General features: G+C 40.8%; 3 protein-coding genes across 4 annotated transcripts; 1 reads left to right on the forward strand and 2 right to left on the reverse strand.

Moving 5' to 3' along the window:
• Positions 1-1,078: 1,078 nt before the first annotated feature.
• Positions 1,079-1,919, reverse strand: insl3 (insulin-like 3 (Leydig cell)). The gene is made up of 2 exons (XM_030752841.1): positions 1,702-1,919; positions 1,079-1,541 (listed from the first exon to the last, which is right to left on the reverse strand). The coding sequence occupies exons 1-2, from the start codon at positions 1,892-1,894 to the stop codon at positions 1,345-1,347; spliced, it is 390 nt and encodes a 129-aa protein (XP_030608701.1). The 5' UTR covers positions 1,895-1,919; the 3' UTR covers positions 1,079-1,344.
• A 6,706-nt stretch (positions 1,920-8,625) lies between these two features.
• LOC115796495 (potassium voltage-gated channel subfamily V member 2) lies at positions 8,626-14,191 on the reverse strand. 2 transcript variants are annotated; one of them, XR_004021306.1, is made up of 5 exons: positions 13,665-14,191; positions 12,937-13,570; positions 12,338-12,463; positions 9,442-10,755; positions 8,626-9,410 (listed from the first exon to the last, which is right to left on the reverse strand). XR_004021306.1 is itself a non-coding variant. In XM_030752924.1 (4 exons), exons 1-4 carry the CDS (start codon positions 14,189-14,191, stop codon positions 10,438-10,440), a joined length of 1,605 nt encoding a protein of 534 aa, XP_030608784.1. In that variant the 3' UTR covers positions 8,626-10,437. The 2 variants fall into 2 exon arrangements, 1 of the variants encoding a protein (XP_030608784.1); XM_030752924.1 differs by having other exon boundaries at positions 8,626-10,755.
• A 1,133-nt stretch (positions 14,192-15,324) lies between these two features.
• Positions 15,325-17,833, forward strand: rps28 (ribosomal protein S28). The gene is made up of 4 exons (XM_030752405.1): positions 15,325-15,422; positions 15,723-15,770; positions 16,968-17,090; positions 17,727-17,833. The coding sequence occupies exons 1-3, from the start codon at positions 15,384-15,386 to the stop codon at positions 17,088-17,090; spliced, it is 210 nt and encodes a 69-aa protein (XP_030608265.1). The 5' UTR covers positions 15,325-15,383; the 3' UTR covers positions 17,727-17,833.
• Positions 17,834-27,320: the final 9,487 nt, after the last annotated feature.

Raw genomic sequence — 27,320 nt, forward strand, 5'->3', positions numbered from 1 at the left:
GGAAGAAAAATATAAAGAAACGAGGGGTGGCCTGAGACTTTTGCACAGTACTGTAATGTTGCATGGGCCATCATACTACTAATGATGACCCTTGCTTGTACTGATTTAGACAAGCTTCAAAATCTGCATGCAGTTTGCAGTTTGATAGATTAAGCCAACTGTTATTGGCATCATTAGTGTGCTGAATTCTCTGATTATCTGTGGTTAAAACCTTTCTAACAATAAAATCTGCTAACAAGTTGATCTAATTTTGGCATTCATCTTGGCGTGCTTTGTCTGATAACACAGCAAATAAAGCCAATTACACAAAAACAAATCGTATGTACAACACAATCCATTCTTCTCTCAATTAAAACAAATTAACCAATCAGTCACTGTAGGCTGATTTCATTTGCTATTAGGAGTCATTCGGCACAGACTGCAGTATAGAGTGGCAGCTAATCAGCACCGCATTTGATTATCCGTCGAGAGAATTATACACTCCTCGGTGTGAGGAACAGGCCGGGCTGCAAAGATTATTTCTGTTATTCCAGAACTCAATTGCTTGGCCAAATAGCCTCAATCCGATTTAGCTCTTTTGGCTCTTTCAGTGCCAATAAACTGCACTAACACTGAAACTTACATGGATCTTAATATATACGAGTACGTGTTTACTACACATCTTTTTACTTCTATTTTAGTTCAGTTATCCGTGTACAAATTTATTGGATTTATTGTTATCTTTGTTAGGGCTGAGAAAATATGTGTTTGATTCTGGGACATTTGTAAAACATTGTGCATGCAACCCTGTGCATCTCAGTTAATTCTTATCTGCCTCTTCAGTATTGACTGTCCAATAATGGCGGGCAAACTGAACCTTTTTTTCAGTTAATGTAGTATATTTGCATTGAAAAATGTACATATACATTTTATTTATTTACACTCCCACCCATGATGTATACTGTGTATGCTGTGTACAAAATACCAGCTACAAATGTATATAGTGTTTTTGATATCTGTATATAGTGTTTTGATCTATGTATGTATATGTGTATTGATATATTTTTTATGTATATAGTGTTTTCTATTTTATTCTATTTTATTTTATTTCATCCTTCTTCTCTGTACTTGAGCTGTTGTAATGTGCAAATTTCCCCATCGTGGGATCATGAAAGTTTATCTTATCTTATCTTATCTTAAATAAACCAAATAAAGTCCTGTGTGCACTCTCATTTTATCTTTTGTACTGTTACATGGCATGGATAAATATGATCAAGTACATATACGATCACTAAAAGATTTCCCAGCACAGGTCAAAATTTGAAGACAATAATTTAACTCATTTTGATCTGTGACCAGCTTCATTTAGCAAAACTGTATCAGTTCTTTCATGCTACATCCTTTCTCACAGCAAATATCAGATATTTTCCCAGCAGCTCGTCTGATCCGAGAGGACAGAAGGTGAGCAGCCAAGGAGATGATGTCTTTTTCCCCATCTGCCCTTGAAGCGGTGTGTACTGCCTCTGAAGCTGGGTACTCTTCTGTGGAGGAGAACTGGGCCCCTATGCAGAGGTAATACATCTGGGATTTAGAGAGATCACTGTAAATTTGCAGCTTGGCCCCCAAAAATATCCAGAACCAAGAGTATGTCTTTCCCTGTTTTCTTTTCATATCCAACATTAAAAAAATTAATAAAACATTGCTTAAACACAAAGTACTTACAGCGAGGGGCATATTGAGTTTGACCCAGTCCCAAATCCTGGATGCTTCTCCTTATCCGGGAGCTGCCACAGGATGAGACGGTCAGACGTATGAGCTCTCTTCCACACATCTTGATCCTCTCCTGTGCATGTGCTACACACACTGCAGCCACAAGCACTGCCACAAGAGACGCCAAACACCTAGCAGCTGGCATTGTATGATGTGGTTGGTCAGCAAAGGTAGAGAATGAGTGACGAGGGAACTTGAGGGGGTTTATATAGGCAGTGTGTGTAGTGATCACAGGTTGTTCAGGAGTTACATTCAGCCTTGGTGAGGGAAAAGCATGTCCTAATCAAGAGCTCAGTATGAAAGTGATGTGAAATCTCAAGGCTGAGACTGTCATCGAGATAAAAATCCGCTCTGGCACTGATCTTGTTTTTCAGGGTGGAAGTAACAACTCACTACTTACAGTAACTACTGCAGTTAGTGCCATTTTTTGTTTGTTTGTTTGTTTTATCCATTAATCTAATAAACCCTGGCTGCACCTGCATCTTTTTCTGTGATATGGTTTTTTATTATTAATTGAAGGTTTGCATGTACCCTGAGTAGTTTTTGAGACTTTTTAAAAAGTGTACCTATTATTCTAATTTTCCATTTCCATATTTGTGATGTTGGACTCGACTAGAATTACTTTGTGTGGTTCTCAGGTCAAAATTATGTTTACTTTTTACTTGCCCTTGGTGCAGCCCTTCGGGTCATCCTCTTTCTTTTTTTTTGTCACACTTTTTTCTTCACTTTTTTCTTCACCAGTGGGTGGGATATATTAAAGAGCAAGTGAACATTTTCTCCTTAAAGTTGATGTGTTACAAGCAGAAAAAAAATGGGCAAATGTGAGGATTTGAGCAAGTTTGAGAAGGACCAAACTGTGATGGCTAAACTGGATCAGAGAATCTCCAAAACTGCAGCTCTTGTGGGGGGGTTCTTGGTCTGCAGTGGTCAGTATCTATCAAAAGAGGTCCAAGGAAGGAACAGTGGTGAACCAATGACATGGGCAGCCAAAGCTCACTGATGCATGTGGGGGAGAAAAGGCTGGCCTGTGTGGTCCAACAGATAAGCTATTGTAGCTCAAATTGCCAAAAAGTTAATGTTGAGTCTGATAGAAAGGTGTCAGAATATGCGGTGTATTGCAGTTTGTTGTGTATGGGGCTGCATAACTGCAGACCAGTCAGGGTGCCCATGCTGACCACTGTCCACTGTTGAAAGTACCAACAATGGGCAGGTAAGCATCAGAACTCCACTCTGGGGCAATGCAAGAAGGTGGTGTGATCTGATGAATTGTGTTTTCTTTATATCATGTGGATGGCCAGGTGCATGTGCATCGCTTACCTGGGGAACACCTGGCACGAGGGTGCACTATGGGAAGGCAGTGTGGTGCTTTGGACAATGCTCTGTAATGTTACTTTGACATGTACCACCTGCCTAAGCATTGTTGCAGACCATATACACCCTTTCATGGAAACTGTATTCCCTGCCACAACCAAAAATGGTTCAGGAATGGTTTGAGTAGCACAACAACGAGTTTGACTCGTTCTCCAAATTCCCCAGATCGCAATCCAATCAAGCATCTGTGGGATGTGCTGGACAAACAAGTCCAGTCCATGGAGGCCCCACCTCACAGCTCACAGAACTTAAAGGATCTGTTGCTAACATTTTGGTGCAGATACCATAGCACACCTTCAGGGGTCTAGTGGAGTCAATGTTTCAGTGGGTCAGGGCTGTTTTGGTAGCAAAAGGAGGACCAACACAATATTAGGCAGGTGGTCATAATGTTATACCTGTTCAGTATATGTTGACTTCATTATTTGAACCTTTGGCCATGTTTAATATGAGCATCAGCTACTGCCCACTTTAAGTATTTATTGAACACCAGAAGTTGTGTTTTTATTTTAGTAACATTTCTATAAATTGCCTTTATTTGATTAGATTTACTGTTGTCTTTCCTGTTATTTGTTTATATGCAACATTGCATTTATGTACAAACTCTGATCTGAGTTTGGCCTTTGATGAATTTCAAGTAGATCAAATGATAAGTCCTGAGTGTTTTTTTTATGTTTTTATTGATGTTCATAAAACACTCATCACATTTAAGTATGTTTGTTTGAAAAGTGCTGACATGTGGTTATTCAAATAAAAATATTTTCCTTGTGTATGAGTCCCTTTAACACCTTATCTTAACACATCATGAAGGACGGGATCTAATTGGAAGAGAGCGTGACCAGAAAGGAAGACGTCAAGGATAATGACGCAACTGTTCACACACATGGTCACCCTGGGCTATACTGTAGTTGCTTAATCATACCAGAGATGACTGCCTCATATTTCCGACACAGATGAACAATATGAAAGGTGGCACTTTAACATCTAAAATGTACTTCTGGCTATGATTAGCATTTTAACCTCTAATGACGATATCACTGATAGGCAGTGGCCTGTTTGTTATTCTCAGCTGCTGTGCTCAGAGCAAAGCACAAGTCTCACTTGTTTATTCTTTTTGCCTTCACAGATACTTGCCCTTTATTTCTTACAGAGAGTGATGCCGTTTGTTAACATTTTCAGCCATTTTGCCCAGCACAGATGTCAGTCAGTCGACAGATGTCAAACTAAACTGAGTGTGTTTACCTCATCATGATACTGGCCATTGCACCACAAAGGAATCAACGCTTTACTGCAACCCATGATAACTCATTGCTTTGTTCTTTCACATTCCAGAGAAATCTGGTTTAATGTTGCAGTAATTTATATTGCAGAGTTGGTTCCTCTCTCTCTCTCTCTCTCTCTCTATATATATATATATATACGCAATGGGGATGTGGAAAACAACACTAGAGGCCAACTTCAAGCCAGTTGCACAAGTCACCATCAAGTGTGGGATTTACCAAGAAGATGCTCTGCCCACACTGCTGTTTTGCACAGGCCTCAACCCCCTCAGCCAGATCATTAACAGTCATTAACAATTGAGTGGCTGCATATACTGACTATACTGACTACAGAATGGAGCAAACACCAGCCACCTCCTCTACATGGATGGCATGAAGGTGACATTCACTGATCCACACCACTAGGCTCTACAGCAATGACACTGGAATGTCACTTGGACTGGAGAAGTGTAGCCGGATGGTAACAAAGACAGGGAAGGTGGTCAGAACCTAGGGGATTGCATTTCCAGAAGTCAACATTGCAGATATTGAGGACAACTAAAAGTACCTTGGAGTCCCACAGGGAAATGGGAACCATGAAGAGGCTGCTAGGAAAGCTGCAACTGCCAAATACCTGCAAAGCACATACCTGCAAGTTCTAAAGAGTCAGCTAAATGGGAAGAACAAGATCTGGGCAATCAACACCTACACCCTTCTGGTCATCAGATACCCTGCTGGGATAATAAGCTGGCCAAAGGAGGAGATAAAAGCCACTGACCTCAAGACAAGAAAGCTCCTTACCACACAATCAAGCACCCTGAGACTGTACACTAAGCGGAAGGAAGGAGCCCGAGGACTAGTGAGTGTCAAATCCACTGTCCAGGATGAAACAACAAAGATCCATGAGTACATCAGGAAGATGGCCACAACTGATCATGTGCTTAGTGAATACCTCAGGCAGCAGAAAACCAAGAAAGAAGAGAAGCGAGAACAGAAACCATCATGGAAGGACAGGCCTCTGCATGGCATGTACCACTGGCAGATAGAAGAAGTGGCTGATATTAAAAAAAAAATCCCACCCAATGTCTGGACAAAGCTGGACTGAAAGACAGCACAGAGGCACTAATCATGGCAGCACAGGAACAAGCTCTGAGCACAAGATTAATAGAGTCAGATTAGCTCAAGAACAGTGTGTAGAGAGCTTCATGGAATGGGTTTCCATGGCTGGGCAGCTCCCTCCAAGCCTTACATCACCAAGCGCAATGCAAAGCATCAGATGCAATGGTGTGAAGCATGCCGCCACTGGACTCTAGAACAGTGGAGGTGTGTTGTCAGGAGACCGATACTTGTCTAACTGTACTGTGCCAAGAGTAAAGTTTGGTGGAGGGGGAAATTATGGTGTGGGGTTGTTTTTCAGGAGTTGGGCTCAGCCCCTTAGTTCCAGTGAAAGGAATTCTTAATGCTTCAGTATACCAAGACATTTTGGACAATTTCATGCTCCCAGCTTTGTGGGAACAGTTTGGGGATGGCCCCTTCCCATTCCAACATGACTGCGCACCAGCAAGTTCCCTAAAGACATGGATGACGTCAAACACAAAAGAACACCTTTGGGATGAATTAGAGCAGAGCCAGGCCTTCCCATCGAACATCAGTGTCTGACCTCACAAATGCGCTTCTGGAAGAATGGTAAAAAATTCCCATAAACACACTCCTAAACCTTGTGGAAAGCCTTCCCAGAAAAGTTGAAGCTGTTATAGCTGCAAAGGGTGGGTTGACATCATATTAAACCCTATGGATTAAAAATGGGATGTCACTCATGGGATGTCAAGTTCATATGCGTGTGAAAGCAGACAAGCATATACTTTTGGCAATACAGTGTACATAGAATGCCATAACCAAGTGGCTGATGTACTATACAGAAACATCTGTGCTGAGTATCACCTGGAAGTCCCAAGGTCAAAATGGGATACACCCCCAAAAGTGGCTGAGAATGACCGAGCTAAGATCCTGTGGGACTTCCAGATACAGAAGGACAAACTGGTGATGGCTAACCAGACATAGTTGCACAAACAGTAAGGAAATTTGTGTTTGGCCAGTTATTTCTTTGTTGTAACAATGCTTCCTGGCACTAAATCTTATACCATGTGAAAGCTTGTTTATTTACCCATAAATGGTGCCACATTTGTAAGGAAAATGCATTTGTGATTTGAGTAGCAGAGTTGAGGATGTGGGTTGCACCAGTGAAAAACTTGCCAAACCTTCTCTGCCAATGCCAAACAGCTTATTCTGCTATTGACTATTGGTTTGAGCTTCTGGTACCCTAGATGTTGATAATCAGCAATTGCAACACAGAGATAAAATTCTGAAACCAGTGGCAATCTCATATCTCCACAGTCTGGGACCGAACCCTATCCTCTAAGATGACAACACTCACCCCCACAGAGCAGGTTTATCAGAGACTACTTCCAGAGTTTGGGAGTGGAGAGGATGGAGTGGCATGCCTGCAATCCTGACCTCAACCCCATTGTGCGCATGAGGGATCAGCTTGGGCGTGCTGTTCGGGCCAGAGTGATCAACACAACCACAATGGCTGACTTGCGACAAATGCTGGTTGAAGAAGGAGGAGGTGCCAGGCTGTTGTGGCTGTGTATGGTTCGTCCACATGGTACTGAGGCCCCTGTTTGTTAAATGAATAAACTGTTGCTAATATGTATTGTTTCTTCAGATTTCAGTCATCTAATCTTATCTCAAAGACCTTATAGCCCCATATCGCCCCAATAAAGCACTTCGCTCTCAGACTGCTGGCTTACTTGTGGTTCGTAGGATACTTAAGAGTAGAATGGGAGGCAGAGCCTTCAGCTTTCAGGCCCCTCTTCTGTGGAACCAGCTCCCAGCTTGGATTCGGGAGACAGACACCCTCTCTAGTTTTAAGATTAGGCTTAAAACTTTCCTTTTTCATCAAGCTTATAGTTAGGGCTGGATCAGGTGACCCTGAACCATCCCTTAGTTATGCTGCTATAGGCCTGGGTTGCTGGGGGGTTCCCATAATACACTGTTTCTTTTCATTCACCTTATTTACTTTGTTTATACTCCACTCTGCATTTAATCATTATACTGTAAATAGTCCGGCCTGTTAAGGTTCAACACACAGGCACATCATGTACATTGTATATAGTGTTATTATTATTAGTAGTATTAAGGTTAATATTGTTTGTTGATTTTATATATTTCTTTTCTTAATAGTGTGAATTATTATATCTTTATTTATATTTATAGTAACTGCTGTTACACCCAAATTTCCCCTCTGTGGGACAATAAAGGCTGTTTCTTCTTCTTATTAATCTCTGGCTCTCTTCCACAGCATCTTTTTTTTTCTCTCCCCTCAGCCCAACCGGTCGCTGCAGATGACTGCCCCTCCCTGAGGCTGGTTCTGCTGGAGGTTTCTTCCTGTTAAAAGGGAGTTTTTCCTTCGCCAAGTGCTGCTCATAGGGGGTCGTTTTGACTGTTGGATTTTCTCTGTATTATTGTAGGGTCTTTACCCACAATACAAAGCGCCTTGAGGCAACTGTTTGTTGTGATTTGGCGCTATATAAATAAAATTGAATTGAATTGAACTGATACAATAAACGACACCAAACAAGAGTCAGTAGCAGAATAAGCTGTTTGGCATTAGCAGAGAAGATTTGGCAAGTTTTTCATTGTAAACATAGGCAGGGTTAAAGTGGGACTGGCAGGTGGGATAGTCTACATTTTGCTGTGTGTGTGTGTGTGTGGGGGGGGGGGGGGCATGGCTTGAGGGGACACTCACTTAGGATAAGTCATGTAATCATTTCTGTTGTGAGCTTGTACAGGCTGTGATCAGCTGACCTGCACAAAAAAATCTAAAATGAATTAGGACATTACATGATTACATGTAATCTTTCAGTTTCCAGATTATATTATGTCAGTTACTGAGCAGTCCTTATCTTAGAAAAGAATATCTCACCATCCTCTTCCATCCTCTCTTTCTCACATCATTCTTCATCTCTGAGAGTAAAATTTAGACACATTAACATTATATTTCTTCCCTGGAAAATGCAGCCACTGCATCTTTAGCTAGCAGACAGATTGTGATCCAAACTGCACAGAAACAGTTTATGTTTCAAATTTGTTGAGCACTTCACAAAAGTTATTCCATTTACGCTCACTCCTCTTCTGTACCACAAACACAACTTTATTGACAGTGATGAGATAGAGAAAAGGATGTGTGCAGCCTGTCTCTGTGGCATCAGCATCAGCTACGAGGACCACCAAACTGCAGCGCATGAAAACTGAACTGTGTGACAGTGTTTTGTATTAAACCCCCTATCAAGTTTAATTACTCATTAACTGAAGACGCCACCGTTCCGGATTGTTTTGTACCTTTCCAGACTGCTTTAACCCATGAACACAGGGTAAATTGGACACATCTGACACTACATTTTATCCTTCTCCAGTTAATTTAAAATTTAAACACAAGGAAACATCAGCCATTAATGATTCATTGTCTCTAATTGTTATTCAAATGGATGAAGTCACAGTCTGCTGTAAAATGGAGGTGCAAGATGTCTTTCATGAATAGAAGCACAACACAACATTAGTGCAGTTGGAAATGGAGTTTAACTCCCATGGCATCTGTCATGACTAACCAAAGAACTTATTTCTAATCCCCTCTATCTGTCCCTGTTATTTAAAACCAGCACAGCAAACAGAACAGTGCTGAGCAGATCAACCAAGGAAACAGTTTTCAAGACAATCTCTGTCTGTGAAAAGGTTGTGTTAAATGTGTTTGGGATGGGTTTATACATTTCTTTAATACTATATAATGCTGGTCTTCAGGTGCCCAGAGCAAGACTTGGGTTTATGATCTAATCATAGCATCGCAGTTTGACAACAGGGCTGGACCGTGATTGATCTTGACATCTCCTGGTCAAGAACGGAAAGTTCAGTTCTCTCTCCCCTCCAGGGATCATGCCAAGTTCTGAGCTGTGGGATGACAAATATAGGAATTGTTGCCTGTGTGTAAGTAAGAATGAAAAATTGTCACCCTGGAGGGCTTTATTGTATGTCTATTAAAGTATTTTGTAAGTATTTATATATGTCCTGGCTGGGCACACCTGATCAGATTCCCTCTGTCACCAAAGTAGCAGAGCACTTGATTGACTTTTCCCCTTGTCTGACCAGGTAGGAAACACAGACACAAATCCTGCTAATCCTTGACAACCAAATTACACTGTGGCTCCTGATCGCTATACTTACACCTGCTGCTGCATCTCTCACCCTACTTAGGTGCCTTCAAGACCACACTGAGTGACTGGACATAAAAAAAGGAGTGCTTTTGACAAGTATGCCACTTTGATGAAACAATTCGTGGCACACGGAAGAGCTTTGCAACGATGGTGCTATAGTTTTTCTCAGATGCACACATAAACAAAATGTTTTTATTGCTTTCACATTTACAATCCCTCAGTCAAACAAATGGTGAATAAAAGCCAGCATGATATGCAACATGCTGGTAACAACCAAATGTTTCACTAGTTAGAAATTAAAGTTATAATGCCTTTCGTGCAGAGCATCAAAGTAAAATGTAAGAGACTATTTAGTCGCTCAAAACTGTTCATTAATAGCACTTCCAATGAAAGCACATCTTCATAACTGTTGTGGTCTTTTCAAAGCAATTTAAGAGTAGTGTTGCTCTGTTCATAATGTACCTACTTGACCTCCTTGTGTCAAGCATCTATTTCAGTTTAGCGAGAATTAGTTGCAGCTGTATGCTGTTCATGGAAACAGATAACAAGTTGTCTAGTGGGAGCATCTTGTCCATTTGATGGAGGAATCATCACTCATAGGTTGCAAACAGTGCCTACTGTAAAGCCGAAGCCTAATGTTTGTCTCAGCTTTCTGCTGCTTCCATTTCCTCCATCAGATTGTTTTTATTAAATCACATAGGCTGAGACTTAGAGGCAGATGGGGTCTTTAGCTTTTTAGACCCAGGGGTGATAAGGCCATTTAGGGTTATTGAGCTCACAACTAGGCAACTTTTTTATTCCTCAATTTCATGGGTAATTTGCCTCCCGCTGGGCCGATAGTGTATCTCATCATCCGAGTCCTCCGGCCGGGGGTCTAAGCAGCTGTCAAACTGACGCCTAAGACGTTTCTTGAGCTGGAAGGTGCGCTCTGTGTTTGAAAAGTTGTATTCCTGCTCCTTCAGTTTGGCATAATAGTCGGAGAACTTGTTGAACAGAATGGAAATGGGCATGCCATTGAGGATGATACCAAAGGAGATGCAGCCGAATGCCACACAGCGGCCAAGATAGGAGATAGGAACAACATCTCCATAGCCCACAGTGGAGATGCTAACCTATAGAAAGAAACGTATAGTGTCAGCTTACATAATATAACTCAAAACTCAAGCTTTTTTGCGTAGAGTCACATAGGGACCAAGAGAAGACTGGAACAGTTTTCATTTTAACCCTCGTGGTGCCTGCCTTTCACCCGGCCCCAAAGACACTTTTTGTCTCTGACTTTCTGTGAGTCCAATAATTAAAATGCTTTTTTTTATACTGATGAATCTGTGTTTTAGAAGTTGGGAATGAATAGGCTCAAAAGAACTTCCAGGAAAGTAGTGCTACATTTTACATTTCTTGAATGCAATCACTCTGTCTGGCCACAAATGAGGCGCATTAAACAGCATTAGAGGGAATTAGACACATATAAATTCGCAGCTGCCACCAGATAAATGAAAACCACGTCCTTAAATGATACTGAAAGGCACCCAGAGCACCAGGCTGATGGCACAATGTAAAATTCCCTAGAAATGCTATGTAATATGTTCATACCGCCAAACACTGTTCATTTATATGTTATGTGTAGCTAATTGAATCCATACAAACACAGTGATGTGAAAACCTATAAGTTTTGGTTTTATGGGGAGTTCTGTGCTAAAACTGTATTTTGATGGGTATAATTTTAGCCGTCATCATGGAACAATGATATCGCCAGTAACACATAAAATAGGACATTTCTGTTGTTGTGCAGATATGAACATATTGTAGCATCCAGACAATTAACTCATTAGGTGATCATAAAAGAACTGAACACAAGTGAGTCTTTAACCATATCCCACTATGGTGGTCCTCACTAACCACTCTCCACATCTGTATATATCTAGTACCATGATGGGACATGACTTTAGGTAAGATTACCCTAATATAAGTCTTATGTCTATTATTGTTGGATGATAGTTGGTCTGCTTTTCTGCATGACAGATCAATTCTAAATTTGATTTAGCCAACCATTTATTCACTAAAGAGGACTGTGTTTGAGCTCTTGAATATAATAAGGGTTTACTACATTTTAAAAGCATAAAAATAGCACAGGACATGATCTGTACTGTGAATCTTTGTCTTGGTCTGACTACGCAGGCAGCACAAATACAGACAGGCCTAATCCCTGACATCCGAAATGCACTGCACTGCTTGATCATACTGACACACCCCGACTGAGCTCCTCTTCAGTGCTGTCAAGAGGAAGAGCTTACCAAGCTTCATAACTGCGTTAATTGATCCGGAAGAAGCTGAGTCGCAGCCGGTAAGAGCTGGCTACACGCTCTAAATGCTGTAAAACATTAATTGCCCCATTCATAATGAAAAGATGTGGAGCAACTCTTTATATATGTAGTAAGTAGGGTTATATCAGCAGTGTGGCTGGTCATTAAAACTGGACTTGAAAATATTATAAAATGATTTACATTATCATGACAGCTTCCATTAAAATGAAAGAATAATTATAAGAAACCTAAAAATGTAATAGAAATCACTAAAAGTCGCACAAAATATCAGGTTTGCCACAAAAAAGAAATCAAGCACTCTGATATTTTGGCTATACTGTATTTATGATAAACACCCCCAAAAGGTTAGAGCTACAAATTTTACTGGACTCACCGCAGCCCACCACCAGGCATCTGGTATGCTGCCGAATGGTGTCCCAGGTTGATCCACCTCCACAGAGTGCATCAGAGCAGAGAAGGTGAAGATGCCCATGGCGATGAACAGAAACAGACAGCACACCTAAAGCACGACACAACAGAGCATGTCAACAACAGTGCGTGCTTATATGAAATATGTCATAAAGCAGTTACTATTTTAAGACTTTGCATATAGTTATATGACAATTTTAAAGCCTTCCTAACATTGCTGTATTTCACAGGCTGTGCAAACTGTGTTTAAGAAGGACACGTAACCAAGGGTCACTGGCCAGACTTGAACCCAGGCTGCTGCATTTTAGCCATACGGTCACCTGCTCATCCAGTGAGCTAAACCAGCACCTAAAATAGGCATATTTAAATAGACTGTGATGTCCTAGTGGCATTACAGTCATAACCTTCTCTTCTTCTAATGGCGTCTTTCACATAAAACTACCTCATGCTCCCTCTTATGTTTCTTAACAGGATAATTTGGTGGTTGCCGTGTTTTTCAAAGGCCAACATATTTCGCTTAAAGATGTTGCCAGTGTTTGTGTTTGTTCATTATTCCCTTCATACCTGCTCGGAGCATTGGCGGATGGTGAAACCAAAGGCCCTCATGCCCGTTGAGTGACGGGCGAGCTTCAAGATACGGAAGATGCGCATCAGCTTGACCACTTTGAGCACCTTGCTGACTTTACTGACTCTTGACATGGCCTTCAAATCCTCCTGTGCACTGAGGTCTTCTGCATCTATAACAAAAGTCTCAAAAATGATCTGGAGGAAGTAGGGCATAACAGCTACCAAATCAACAAAGTTGAGGGTGCTCTTCACAAAATGTTTAATGTTCGATGTGGTGAGTAGTCGCAAAAAGTACTCCAAAGTGAAGAAAAGGATAGAACTAACCTCCACCCACTCCATGTAAGTTTTGCCTGCTAATTTGTACTGCCTAAGTTCCTGGACAGTATTCAAAGTCATTGCAACAATAGAGATAAGCACAAAGAGACTGGAAAACACTGCAAAGGCTTTAGCTGACAGTGACGAGTAAGGATTCTCCATTAAGTCCCAAAGTGTTTTACGAAAGTTTCCAAGAAACATGGTCTGGTAGCCCTCATCATCATGGTGAGGTTTAATCTCGTCAAGCAGCTCCTGGTTAACCTTCAGGTGTTCTCTGATGTCGTCCAGTTTCTCCTCAAACAGAATGCGGCAGCACCTGAGAAGGACAGACAATTTATTTAACAATAGTTACCGTTTCATAATCAAAGCCACAATACACACAGTGGGTATATCAAGTATCAGCAGCACACCTTGGAGTGTCCTTCAGTCTGAGCCCCCAGAATGACATTTCTTCCTCAAAGTTGACAGGGCACAGGCTATCCATCACCCACAAAACATTACTGCAGTAAAAATGAAATATGTAATGAAAAAACATAGGGTCCCTGTCAAAGAAGAACTCGTTGTTCTGAACATTGTAATCATCACAGAGCGTCAGACGCTTAACTGGATCATTACAGAGAGCAAGTACTCCAATCCTGGTCTTTGGGTATTGGAGGACCAAATGTTTGGGAATGTGAAACACCTTTCCGCCCACGTTCAGGTTCACAATGTTTGATTGCCATGGGTTTGGTGCATCGTTCTTCGTATCTGTTGTCGCATTTCCTTTTCCACCAGGCGTGTCAAGGTTGTCCATAGATGTCCATGGTTTCACTGAGCTGTCCTGTGAAAAGGGGAATTCGAGCTCTTGCTCTTCATTGCTTTGTGAAAAGCTCACATCCCGTTTTATGGACGCAAAAAGACTGGAGCGACGCTTTTTCAGCATTTTCCACTTCTCCATTGCAACAGCTGCTCGGAAGACCAATTGCTGGAAAGGTTTTGTGCCAAGTTTGAATCAAGTCACAGGTTAAAAAAAATAAATAATAATAATAATACAAGAAAATACAAGATCAAGCAAAATATCACTATTTAAAATATTATTCCAGAGTGGAATAAAGACAAAGAAAGAGCTGTGTTACTTTTCAGTCACTGTGCAAGAAGATCAACTGCATGAGTTAGGGATTCAGCCTCTTCACTGATTCTCTAATCCTATTGCTGTTCTTTCTGTTCCAACGCAAGTTAAAAATACTGTTCACAAGGATTAGTGTTGTGATTTAAGGCTTTGACATCTGAGAGAGGAGGAAAGGCAGAGAGAGCAGTGTCATGACAGTATTGCGTGGCGAACAGGGCTACAGGGAGCTTTTACACAGTAAATTCAGGTAGATTACACAAGCTATCCCCAGCTGTAGCCCTTTTGACCTGTTGCTGAACTAGTTGAAGCCTGGAGTTGAATTTTAAATACATAGAAATTAATAATGACTTAATAATTTTCTTGAGATTCTGCACAGAGCCTTAACCTTACCGTACAGCTTCAGAACAAATTCACAGTTTGATATGTTTCTCATCACAACAACTCACATGTATAATTGAAAAAGTATTCAGTTCAACTCAACTAGAAACAAAGTTTTGATTATATAACATTGAATGGGCTGGCTGTACTGCAAATATTACAGTACTGTTGAGTTAACTGAATCAGTAACCTATTTAATACTGACTTTGGATAGACTTTGCCATTTATGATTTTAAAAAGGAATATATGTAAAGCATTTGTAGTTACTGCAATAATTCAATATATGAATTATTAGTATGTACATACAACACGAGGCTAAATTTAGAGAATAATCCCTGCCTCTGTTACTGCACGTAAAAATAGTGTAGGATAGTGTGAATAATGGTTTGGCCCAGGCTTCCACCATTGGTGCGTCGAATGGTATTACTCAATCGACCGGAAAAGGAAGTACCTAAGAATGTAAAATATTTTTTCTAATTAAAGCGTTAAATATTGTTTGGGATTGTTCATGTTTTTATTCACGTACTTGTAATTTGATTAGCGATTAATTTAAAATTCTAAATTTTAATAAACTAAAAGATTACAGTTGCCATATATGCCATCCGCGCACCACGTGACTTCCTTTCCGGTCTAACCTGACAACATGGACGCCAGCCGCGTGCAGCCCATCAAGCTTGCAAGAGTAAGAAAATCTTTAATACGCTGAAAATAATCCCATCCTAGCGCCTAGATGCATACAGTAATGCGTAATGTTTCGAGTGATCCTAAAATTTTAAGGCTAGATTTACTTGGTTGTCTCAGTTAGCGAACGTGTCTCCGGCTCTCGCGGTTCCATCTTTGAGGCCTGTCAGGGCTACATCTATGCTAGCTGCCGCTATATTACCCTCATTTACGCTTTACTGGATTCTCTGTGCTTACTTAAAAAAATACTGCATTAATTTTAGAGATGTGATGTTCATGTTGCTCGTGTTCTCTGTTTCAGGTCACCAAGGTGCTCGGGAGAACCGGTTCCCAGGGACAGTGTACACAGGTAGGCTAGCGTGGCTAATCCCTCGAAGTTCACGTTGTGTTGTTAACGGAGCAGTTCTGTTTGTTTCTTTTATATCTTACTCAGTTGTGAACATGTCTGATGTCCATCATCTACTCGATACCAATCTTTATTTTATGTGTGTAGGTTTACTTGCATTTTCTGTCAAGGATGTAGTAGTTAAGCTAAACTAGGGGTGATAATACATGTGAACATAGAAACTAGACTCCTCAACAAAAAAAGGTAAAACAACTGAAACGATTAAATGCCTAAAAAATTAGCTAAGATAAAATATGATATGGGGCTTTGTTTAGTATTTGATATCATCGCATTTGTCCTTAGATTAACTTAAGTATGAGGAGGTATTGAGGAGGTTTAGTGAAACTTGGATATCCATTCAGCTGAGTCAGTTGTTTTAATACCGTTTTCTGAACTTGTGACTTTTTTGGCCCCTGATAAATTTGCCCCGTAGTAAAACAATCAAGATTAAAACTAGCACTGAAACTAGGGAGATCCCCATAAGAAACGGACTGAATTATTAACGTAACTATTAAGGTTCAAGGTGAACTTACTCAATTAAAAAAATAAAAACTATGACAACTCAGAGTTGTAATAGAAAGAAGGCAGATTATTTGGGGGGTACAAAAAGTTTTGGTTTTGAACTAATAGTGATGTGCTCAGGCAAGTCACTTATCCTACCCGGATACCATGATTAATAGAGAAACCAGATCTTTCTTTTTTTTTTTTTTTTTTTGTGGTCTTAAATTTATTGATACTTCATTATTCTTCCACTAAGCTAATTGAGGGTTGCCAGCGGTTTGAACCTGTCCCAACTGTCATGGAGCGAAATGCTACACCCCAGACTGGTTGCCAGTCTTTGGCAGGGCTGCCACAGAGAGGCAGGCAACCATTTATGCTCACGTTGACACCTACAGCCAATGTAGAATCACCAGTTACTCTAACTAGCATGTCTTTAGACTATGTGAGGAAGCCAGCATCGGGAAAACATGCAAACTGCACACAGAAAAAGGCCCCAGCTTACCACTGGATTCAGATTTGGGAACTTCTCGCTATGAGGCCACCATACCGCCCACTTATTGAATACTTTGAAACCAAAATCTGTGGTACATCACTAATTTAAACACAAAGATTTGTCTGTCACTTTAATATTTAAGTTCTCTGTGCTTTGTTTTCCTCCAGGTCCGCGTCGAGTTCATGGACGACAGCAACCGTTCGATCATCAGGAATGTGAAGGGCCCAGTCAGAGAGGGAGATGTGCTGACACTTCTGGAGTCTGAAAGAGAAGCCAGGAGGCTGCGATAGGTGAGAGAATATAATCCCAGGTGATCAGTTTCATTTGAGTAAACTGTCAGTGTTGGTAAAGCCTACAATGTGTGGGTGCTGATGTGTCATATGCTTTTGGTGACAGCTGCTAGTTGGGAACTGTTAAAAGTGGCTTTTTAGTGAATTAAAAACACGACCCTCTAAGCAGTGTACACTAGTAAAACACTGCAGGGGAGGTAATGAAGATTTGTGCTATTTGATTGTATTATAGTCAGTGGGAGTTAAAAATATTACCATAGTAGTTGGTAAAGTTGGACAAAATATTACAAATGGCTCACAGTACATCATAGTGTAGTTGGGAGGGATAGTTTTTGGTCTTAAAGTCAACCTAATGCTAAATTTCCAGAACAAACATCTGCAGTATTAAATCAGAATTCCATCTTTCTTTCAGCTGTTATGTAGTTTAAAGCATAACAGAGCTGCACAATGATTGGCTGTTTTCAGGGCATAGGAAATATATTCTGTGACGGTCTAGGGTTCATGTTTGAATCCTTACCTCAGCCCTGCTGACACAGGCTGCTCTTGTCTAATGTTGGGTGGTCAGTGTTCTTAATTTGGGAATGTATAAGACTTGCAACACAAGCTAATCTCTTTTCACTTGTTCTGTCTTTATAGTGCCCGCTGAAGCTGAGGTGCCAGTCCAACGCTGTGGAGCATCAACTACAGTGGACTACCTGCTGCTTGTTAAGATGTTTTGAAATAAACTCAGATTTTGAAAATGAGCATGGGGGTCTTGTTTCTTTTATACTAGTCATGATTGTTTGTTTTTTTTTTAACCCAATAAACAGGTTCATTAACCTGCCACTTTAAACTTGCCTGACACCCTAATGACTTTATAGATGTCAAATTTTTACTGATGTGTAAAACTGGCTGAATGTGAATTAAGCCAAGTAATCCATTACTCATGTCAAATTACTGAGCTGACGTGTTGGCTTTTCAACTTTATCACTCTTTTTTTTTTTTAATAGATCCAATGTTAAAATGCCTTAATTTTAATTCGTGGCTCAGTTGAACTGTGAGGCAAAGCATTCAAGAAACCCAGCAAATTGTGTGATCCAAGTTTATGCTCCTAGAATGGTTCTGTAATTCTTAGTCACCACAGGGGATCATCTGCCTCCATCTCACCCTATCTCTAGCATCCTCTGTCACACCAACCCTCTGCATGTCCTCTTTCACTACATTAACTTTTTTTCCCTCTCCTGCTTGGCACCAACTTATTCAACATCTTTTGTCCAATATACCTTCTGTCCTCCCCCTGCACGTGTCCAAACCATCCCAACCTTGGTTCTCTGGCTTTGACTCCACTACATAGGTCTGCAATTTTCCCCATAGACTAGCAAATTTATTTTTAAATAAGCAAACGTTACAAGTCAAATATAACTGATTAATGTTGTGTATGAAAGTTTAGTTGCTTGGTGGTGAGCAGGATGTATTTCCACAAATTTGGGGTGGGGGGTGTCTCATATGGATTGTGTATTTTGTTACCTTGTTGTGCAGTTTGCATTTTGTCCAGCGGGGGGCAGTGTAAGTTTTTTAAAAAACTGCAAACGATATCCCTCATTATGTACAGGGTTGTCATGAAGTAATTGATGACTCTTTTCAAGGCAAACGCTCACCTTTAAATTAAGTAACTTAAACATCTAGTTCAGAGTTCATTTCATGCAGTATTATTTCTTGGATGTAATTTCAAAGTCTGAAAGGTGAAGGCAATGTTGAAGTACTTCAAACATTCTTTTAAATGCTGAGTAGAGGGTGACGACTCTGGTCATGAGTCCAGTTGTGTAGAGAGAAAATGGTCCTCAGCTTCGCTGCTGTGTCCTCATTAAACACATAGTTCATGTGTTCAGTCACTAGTTTCAGGTGATACTGAATATAACATGAAGTTCCTTTTGTAAATAATGGTCTCCATTAGAGTCTTGAGGCTTTCCGAGCGAATTTCACTCACTGACTGGTAGTCACATCCATCTTTTATAAACTATCTTCAATCTGCTGTCCGGTAAAAAATGTTTCATGTGGTCAGGTAAGAATGGCCTACACTGTATTTGTTATTAATATGGGCTACTGTTCTGCTGTTTAGCACACTTTGGTGCATTTTCTTCTCACTTTCGAAAAGATTAAAAATCTTGCAAAAACACGGCTGCATTTCTACACTTCAGACATTTTTCTGTTACTCACAGCGGCCCCCTTTTTTGGCTGTATAATTCAATCAAACTGTTATTTCCTTGAACTAGTCATCTGGGATGGGGTCCACTCGTTTATGACATTCTACGATCCTCAGACTTATTCCAGTAGCTCGACTCCACAAGCTGAAAAAAAGTTCACACCCCAAACTTTTTTAATATATACCAATAAACTCTTTTTAACAAGCATCCAAGTTGAATTTCAGATAAACGAGAGCACAACACCAAAATTGTGTTTATTTTCCATCAAAATTCATATCAATTCGCCTTAGTTTTATTTCATATTTTTCACTGCTTGTTCCCCCAACTCCTCCAGTGCACTACAGCTTAGCTTGTATAGCTAATGAGGACATCACTGGGAGATTAAAGCATATCAAAACATTTTAAAGTGACAATTTTTTTCTGTTTTTTAAGATCAATCTTAAAAGCTGAGGATGTACTAGTTAATATAACTATAGTAATGCCTTTCCCCCAAATCTTTCCAACATTGTTTAATGCAGTTTTCATGTATTCTGTCTCGTTGATCTGCTTTTCTTTTCTGCTGTATTATAAGTGAAATCTGTTCATGAATCCTTGTGATCCAGGTTTAACTTTGCTATATTTAAGTGTTGAGCACTGAAGAACTTCAAGCCCAGTTACCTGTGAACTAATGATCTGTAAATGTAATGAAATCCTTTAGAGGAATATTGGGCAGTCTATAAATTAATACTCTGCTGAATGACTGGGGAAATCACCATCAAGTGATCCATATATTCAGAGCTGAAAAAGGTGACAGTGTTGCTTTTAGCTCAAAGGTATTTGGCTGAACACCAGCTTGGAGTTCCTGAAGGATCTCAGCAACTGTTTACACAGGAAAGCAGGTCAGTTTGACTTATGTGTTGTGACGCAGCTGTGTACACTGTAGGTTTAATGATCTCCGTTTTTACCTTGGCCTATTTTACAAACAGCTTTTGTGAAAAGATGAGTTTAACTTAAACACTCAGACACCTTTGTCAGTGAATTTGTCACATTAAAAATATACATAAAGTGTTTGCCTACTTCCTGTTTGTTTGTTTTTTTGTTGTTGTTTTGGTTTTGGTTTAATTTTTTTTGGGGGGGTGCATAATTTTCACACTTAACATGTTTCAGATCCATCCATCTATTCTCTGCTGCTTATTCTTTTTCAGGGTCGCAGGGGAACTGGAGCCTATCCCAGCTGTCATAGGGCAAGAGGCAGGGTACACTCTGTATAGGTCACCAGCCTGTCACAGGGCTAACACAGAACCAGACAACCATTCACACTCACATTCACACCTATGGGCAATTTAGAATCACCAAATAACCTAATCCCACTAACTGCATGTCTTTTCTCTCAAAATGTAAAGGAGCCCACCCACCACTTTAATCATACTCTGGATCTTGTCCTAACATATGGCATAGAAACTGAAGACTTAACAGTATTCCCTGAAAGCCCCCTCCTGTCTGATCATTTCTTAGTAACATTTACATTTACTTTAATGGATTACACAGCAGTGGGGAATAAGTTTTATTACAGTAGAAGTCTTTCTGAAAGTGCTGTAACTAAGTTTAAGGATCTAATTCCTTCATTGTTATGCTCTTCAGTGCCAACACAGTGCAGAGCAGCTACCTAAACTCTGCTCCCAGTGGGGTCGATTATCTCGTCAATAGTTTTACATCCTCACTGCGTATAACTTTGGATACTGTGGCTCCTCTGAAAAGGAAAGCCTCAAATCAGAAGTGCTTGACTCCGTGGTATAATTCACAAACGCACAGCTTAAAGCAGATAACCCGAAAGCTGGAGAGGAAATGGCGTCTCACTAAATTAGAAGATGCTCATTTAGCCTGGAAAAGAGTTTGTTGCTCTATAAAAAAGCCCTCCGTAAAGCTAGGACATCTTACTATTCATCATTAATTGAAGAAAATAAGAAAAACCCCAGGTTTCTTTTCAGCACTGTAGCCAGGCTGACAAAGAGTCAGAGCTCTGTAGAGCCGAGTATTCCTTTCACGTTAACTAGTAGTGACTTCATGGATTTCTTTACAAATAAAATTTTAGACATTAGAGAAAAAATTATTCATAACCATCTCAAAGATTATTCTTCATGTTCGGCTGCTTTCAGCACTGCTGGTATTTGTTTAGACTCTTTTGCTCCAGTTGATCTTTCAGAGTTAACTTCAATAGTTACTTCCTCCAAAAAGCAACATGTTTGTTAGATCCCATTCCTACTAGACTGTTCAAAGAAGTCTTTCCAATTATTGATGCTTCAAACTTAAAAATGATCAATCAGTCTTTATTAGTTGGCTATGTACCACAGACCTTCAAGGTGGCTGTAATTAAACCTCTGCTTAAAAAGCCATCACTTGACCCAGCTGTCTTAGCTAATTATAGGCCAATCTCCAACCTTCCTTTTCTCTCAAAGATTCTTGAAAGAGTAGTTGTAAAACAGCTAACTGATCATCTGCAGAGGAACAGTTTATTTGAAGAGTTTCAGTCAGGTTTCAGAATTCATCACAGTACAGAAACAGCATTAGTGAAGGTTACAAATGATCTTCTTAGAGCCTCTGACAGTGGACTCATCTCTGTTCTTGTCCTGTTGGACCTCAGTGCAGCTTTTGATACTGTTGACCATAACATTTTATTACAGAGATTAGAGCTTGCTATAGGTATTAAAGGTACTGCACTGCAGTGGTTTGAATCATATTTATCTCATAGACTCCAATTTGTTCATGTAAATGGGGAGTCTTCTTCAGACAGTAAGGTTAATTATGGAGTTCCACAGGGTTCTGTGCTAGGACCAATTTTATTTACATTATACATGCTTCCCTTAGGCAGTATTATTAGAAAGCACTGCATCAATTTTCATTGTTATGCAGATGATACTCAGCTTTACCTATCAATGAAGCTAGATGACACACATCAATTAGTTAAACTGCAGGAATGTCTTAAAGACATTAAGGCCTGGATGACCTCTAATTTCCTGCTTCTAAATTCAGATAAAACTGAAATTCTTGTTCTCGGCCCCACAAATCTTAGAAACATGGTGTCTAACCAGATACTTACTATGGATGGCATTACTTTGGCCTCCAGTAACACTGTGAGAAATCTTGGAGTCATTTTTGACCAGGATATGTCCTTCAATGCACATATTAAACAAATATGTAGGACCGCTTTTTTGCATTTGCGCAATATTTCTAAAATTAGAAACATCCTTTCTCAGAGTGATGCTGAAAAGCTAATTCATGCATTAATTACTTCTAGGCTGGATTATTGTAATTCATTATTATCAGGCTGTCCTAAAAGCTTTCTGAAAAGCCTTCAGCTGATCCAAAATGCTGCAGCTAGAGTGCTGACAGGGACTAGAAAGAGAGAGCAGATTTCTCCCATATTGGCTTCTCTTCATTGGTTCCCTGTTAAATCTAGAATAGAATTTAAAATTCTTCTCCTCACATACAAGGTCTTGAATAATCAGGCACCATCTTATCTCAAAGACCTCATAGTACCATATCACCCCAACAGAGCACTTCGCTCTCAGACTGCTGGCTTTCTTGTGGTTCCTAGGATACTTAAGAGTAGAATGGGAGGCAGAGCCTTCAGCTTTCAGGCGCCTCTTCTGTGGAACCAGCTTCCAGCTTGGATTCGGGAGACAGACACCCTCTCTATTTTTAAGATTAGGCTTAAAACTTTCCTTTATGATAAAGCTTATAGTTAGGGCTGGATCAGGTGACCCTGAACCATCCCTTAGTTATGCTGCTATAGGCCTAGGCTGCTGGGGGGTTCACATAATGCACTGTTTCTCATTCACCTTATTTACTTTGTTTATACTCCACTCTGCATTTAATCATTAATTGATATTAATCTCTGGCTCTCTTCCACAGCATGTCTTTCTCTCCCCTCAGCCCAACCGGTCGCGGCAGATGACTGCCCCTCCCTGAGCCTGGTTCTGCTGGAGGTTTCTTCCTGTTAAAAGGGAGTTTTTCCTTTCCACTGTCGCCAAGTGCTTGCTCATAGGGGGTCGTTTTGACTGTTGGGTTTTCTCTGTATTATTGTAGGGTCTTTACCCACAATACAAAGCGCCTTGAGGCGACAGTTTGTTGTGATTTGGCGCTATATAAATAAAATTGAATTGAATTGAATTTGGACTGGGGGAGGAATCCAGAGTACCCAGTACTCAGAGAAAACCCATGTAAACACAGGTAGAACATGCAAACTCCACACAGAAAGGCCTCAGCCAAGGTGAATTCAAACCCAGGCCTTCTTGCAACAGTGCTAACCACCACGCCACCGTGCTGCCTGTGCTGTCCATGTTTCAGATCATCAAACTAATTTTAATATTAGACAAAGATATCGTGAGTAAATACAAAATGCAGTTTTTAAATGATGATTTCATTTATTAAGGGAAAAAAGTTATCCAAACCTACCTGGCCCTGTGTGAAAAAGTAATTGCCCCCTGTACTTAATAACTGGTTATGCCACCCATGACAGAGAGAACTGCAATCAAGCATCTGCAATAACTGGCAATGAGTCTTTTTGCTGTGAAGGCATTTTGGCCCACTCTTCTTTGCAGAATTGTTTTAATTTAGCTACATTGGAGGTTTTTTCAGCATGAACAGCTCTCAATCAGATTTAAGTCATTCCATTGACCAGGTCATTCCAAAACCTTTTTTTTTTATCCATTCAGAGGTGGACTTGCTGGTGTTTCAGATCATTATCCTGCTGCATAACCCAAATGAACTTGAGCTTCAGGGCACAAACTGTTGGTTTTGCACCAGATGTAACAGGACCCCTATGAAACAGTCATCAAAGGAACTGTTTACCCTTCCTGGGATAGGGTTACCGGGGCCCCACCCTGGAGCCAGGCCTGAGGAGGGAGCTCAAGGGACAGCATCTGGTGGCCGGGCATTAGCCCGTGGTGCCCGGCCAGGTGCAGCCCGAAGAGATGACATGGGCCCGCTCTTCTGTAGGCCCACCACCCACAGAAGGTGTCGTAGGGGTCGGCCTCAGTGTGTGTCGGGCGGTGGCAAAGGGTGGAGGCCCCGGCGGACCGATCCCCAGCTACTGAGACTGGATATTGGGACATGAAATGTCACGTCTCTGGTGGGGAAGGAGCCTGAGCTAATGCGTGAGGGTGAGAGATACCGGCTAGATATAGTCAGGCTCACCTCAACGCATGGCCTGGGCTCTGGAACCAATCTTCTGGAGAGGGGCTGGACTCTGTTCCAGTCTGGAGGTGCCCTCCATGAGAGGTGGGTATTCTTGTATCCCCTCGGCTTGCTGCCTGTACATTGGAGTTTTCACCAGTAGAGGAGAGGGTTGCTTCCCTGTGCCTTTGGGCCGGGCAAAGGGTCCTGACTGTTGTTGGCACTTATGCGCCGAATGACAGTTCAGAGTATCCACCCTTCTGGGAGGGGCTCAGTGTAGAGTCACTGCTTCTCCATATTGTAAATAGCCAGTTGAGGTGGTTCGGGCATCTGACTAGGATGCCTCCTGGATGCCTCTTGAGTGAGGTGTTCCAGGCATGTCCTACCAGGAGGAGGCCCCGGGGCAGACCTGGAACATGCTGGAGAAATTATTTTAAAAACACTTGCTTTGCCTTGCAAACAGTGTCACCTTTTACAAGTGAAAATCACAATCATTTGGCACATATTACTGCTTCCTCCTCTCAGAAGTATGAAATTACACCAGACCAGACTTCATCATAGTAGGGCCAGACCCAATAGGATTATAATATGGTTGTGTTTTACTGGAGCAAAAAATAAATAAATAAATAAATAAATTTTTTAAGTAAAAAGCAACAAAGCAGTGTTTCTATTTTTGGGTTGTCAAAATTAATAACTTTGCACAATAATGCCAAAAGCCTGATGTGCAGATGTCATCCTCTCACAGTGCAGACTGTTACCAATTTATACATTTGGCCGATACCACTGCATACAGTACTGCAGCTACAGTTCCTGAGACCTAAAAGGACTGGAAGAGCACCTGTGGCTTCTAGCAGAGAGGATCAACATGTACTACGTGAAACCAAAGCTGAAAACTGACACAAAGACGCAAATTAATACCTGGAATCTATTCAGCAATCAGGACAAAGGGAGAGCATGCTGGCACTTGACAGCTTTCCCCAGAGAGCCAGAAGGAGATATAATAATACAGTGAGAGAGGTGAGGGAGAGAGAAGACAAGAGAAAAACATGTTTCAATCATCAGGATATCAATCAGGATAAATCCCATTTATCTTAAAGCTGTCATTTGCTTCAGTGTTCCTCCAGTGTCCCATATGAGCTTTACCTGCAAATCAAAAAACACAATTCACCTTGTGTCTGACTGTTACTCAGAAAGGTTACAAAACCATAATTCTCTGACTGTGTTTTGACCAAAAAAAAAAAAATCAAGGCAAGATTCCTGGTATGGTTTTATGTTTTCACAGTCATCAGCAGCTCTGTGCATGAAAACAACTCACTGTCACCTTGGCCCCATCATCACTCTGCACCTCTCCATCTCTCTGCATCAACCACCCCTCAAGAGCTACGGGTGTCATGTGTTTACCACCTCTTCCATATCACTCCCATACCCCCCCCCCTTCCCCCTCCCTCTGTGAAGCAGAAATACAATAGGTCATAAACAAATCCATCCCAAGGCCACTACTTGTTTTCCTGCATGCCAACAAGGACTAACCCGCCAGGAGAAAACATCAGCGGTGGACATCTCTGTTTGCATCAGATCTTCAACACAGCACCAGAGAAATCAGTAAGAAATCAAGGACGTTATGACTTGTAGAAGTGCAGCTACTGTGATATTGCTGGTGCGTTTTAGAGTTAGAGACAAGGACGACAGAACTGAAAGGTATGTGGATCTGTAGGCGACCAAAAACAAAACTCCACATGAATAATAATGTTGGTAAATGTGTCAATAAGTAGCTGTCTGGCAAAAAAAAAAAAAAACCTGCCACAAAAAAATGAATGTTCTACAACAGGAAAGCACTATAATTCTTCTTGATCAAAACACGACTTTGTCATCATTATCAAACTAAAGGTGAGAATGTTTTATCATTATGCATTCCATCATTAAATTGTTAATACTTAGTTATATAGCTAGCAATAGCACAAGTAATAATTTTTTTACTACCACAATATAGAATCAGGTACTTCCCTCTGTAGCAGTGTATTGCGTGTTCAACATTTAACTCTGTGTATAAAGATATTATTTCAGTGACTTAATAATAGTGGTCTTACAAATATTAGAATTTACATTAGATGTCGACTGTTTTTTAAGATTGTGACCTTTACAGCATAAGTATGTACTGCAAAATGACATGAGGGGACTAACTGGAAATAAAGGATCTTGGCAAAAGGCTTTGGGCTTTGTGTTTACAATGCTGGGTAACAGGATGTGCAGCAGGGAGGTCATGGAGACAGGCCACCGATTTACACACTCTGAACCCAACCACGACCTGGGTCATGGCCATGAAATTTACGAATGGGGCCCATAGGAAACAGAAGAGGACAATGACCCCAGAGGTAACTAGAAGTCATTCCCTGCCCCTCTCTTTCTGTCCCTCTGCTGGTTTCTTTTCACCCTCCTTGCTCCCCTCCATCCCCGCTGATTGCTGAACCTTAGTGCACTCTGCCTTTGAAAAGGTTATCCTTGTTTCCTGCCATTAATTGCAGAAAATGAGGTTGGTTGAATTGGCCAGATTTTCATAGTTAATGGTAATAAGAACCTTTGCAAGGTGGTACAGCTAAAAAGAAAGATTAAAAACATGCAGATTCTGTTTATCTGTTTGCAAAAGCACATGGTTTTTATTCATAACTGTGCAGGAAAAAAACAACAGTACATCATGCTGAATTAGCACACACGACCTGGCCGTTACTGTGACTTTGAAAGGAGACAGGAAGAAGTCCACGTATAATTGTGTGACCATGAACAACATGCCACAGAAACAAGAAATACATAACAGAAGAAGAAAGATGGAAGGGTGATAAAAATGCCAAACGCAGTTTGGACATTCTCGATTTGCTTTTATGTAAGCTAAAGTGCT

The sequence above is a fragment of the Archocentrus centrarchus genome, chromosome 17 (assembly GCF_007364275.1).
Source record: "Archocentrus centrarchus isolate MPI-CPG fArcCen1 chromosome 17, fArcCen1, whole genome shotgun sequence".
NCBI lineage: Eukaryota > Metazoa > Chordata > Actinopteri > Cichliformes > Cichlidae > Archocentrus > Archocentrus centrarchus.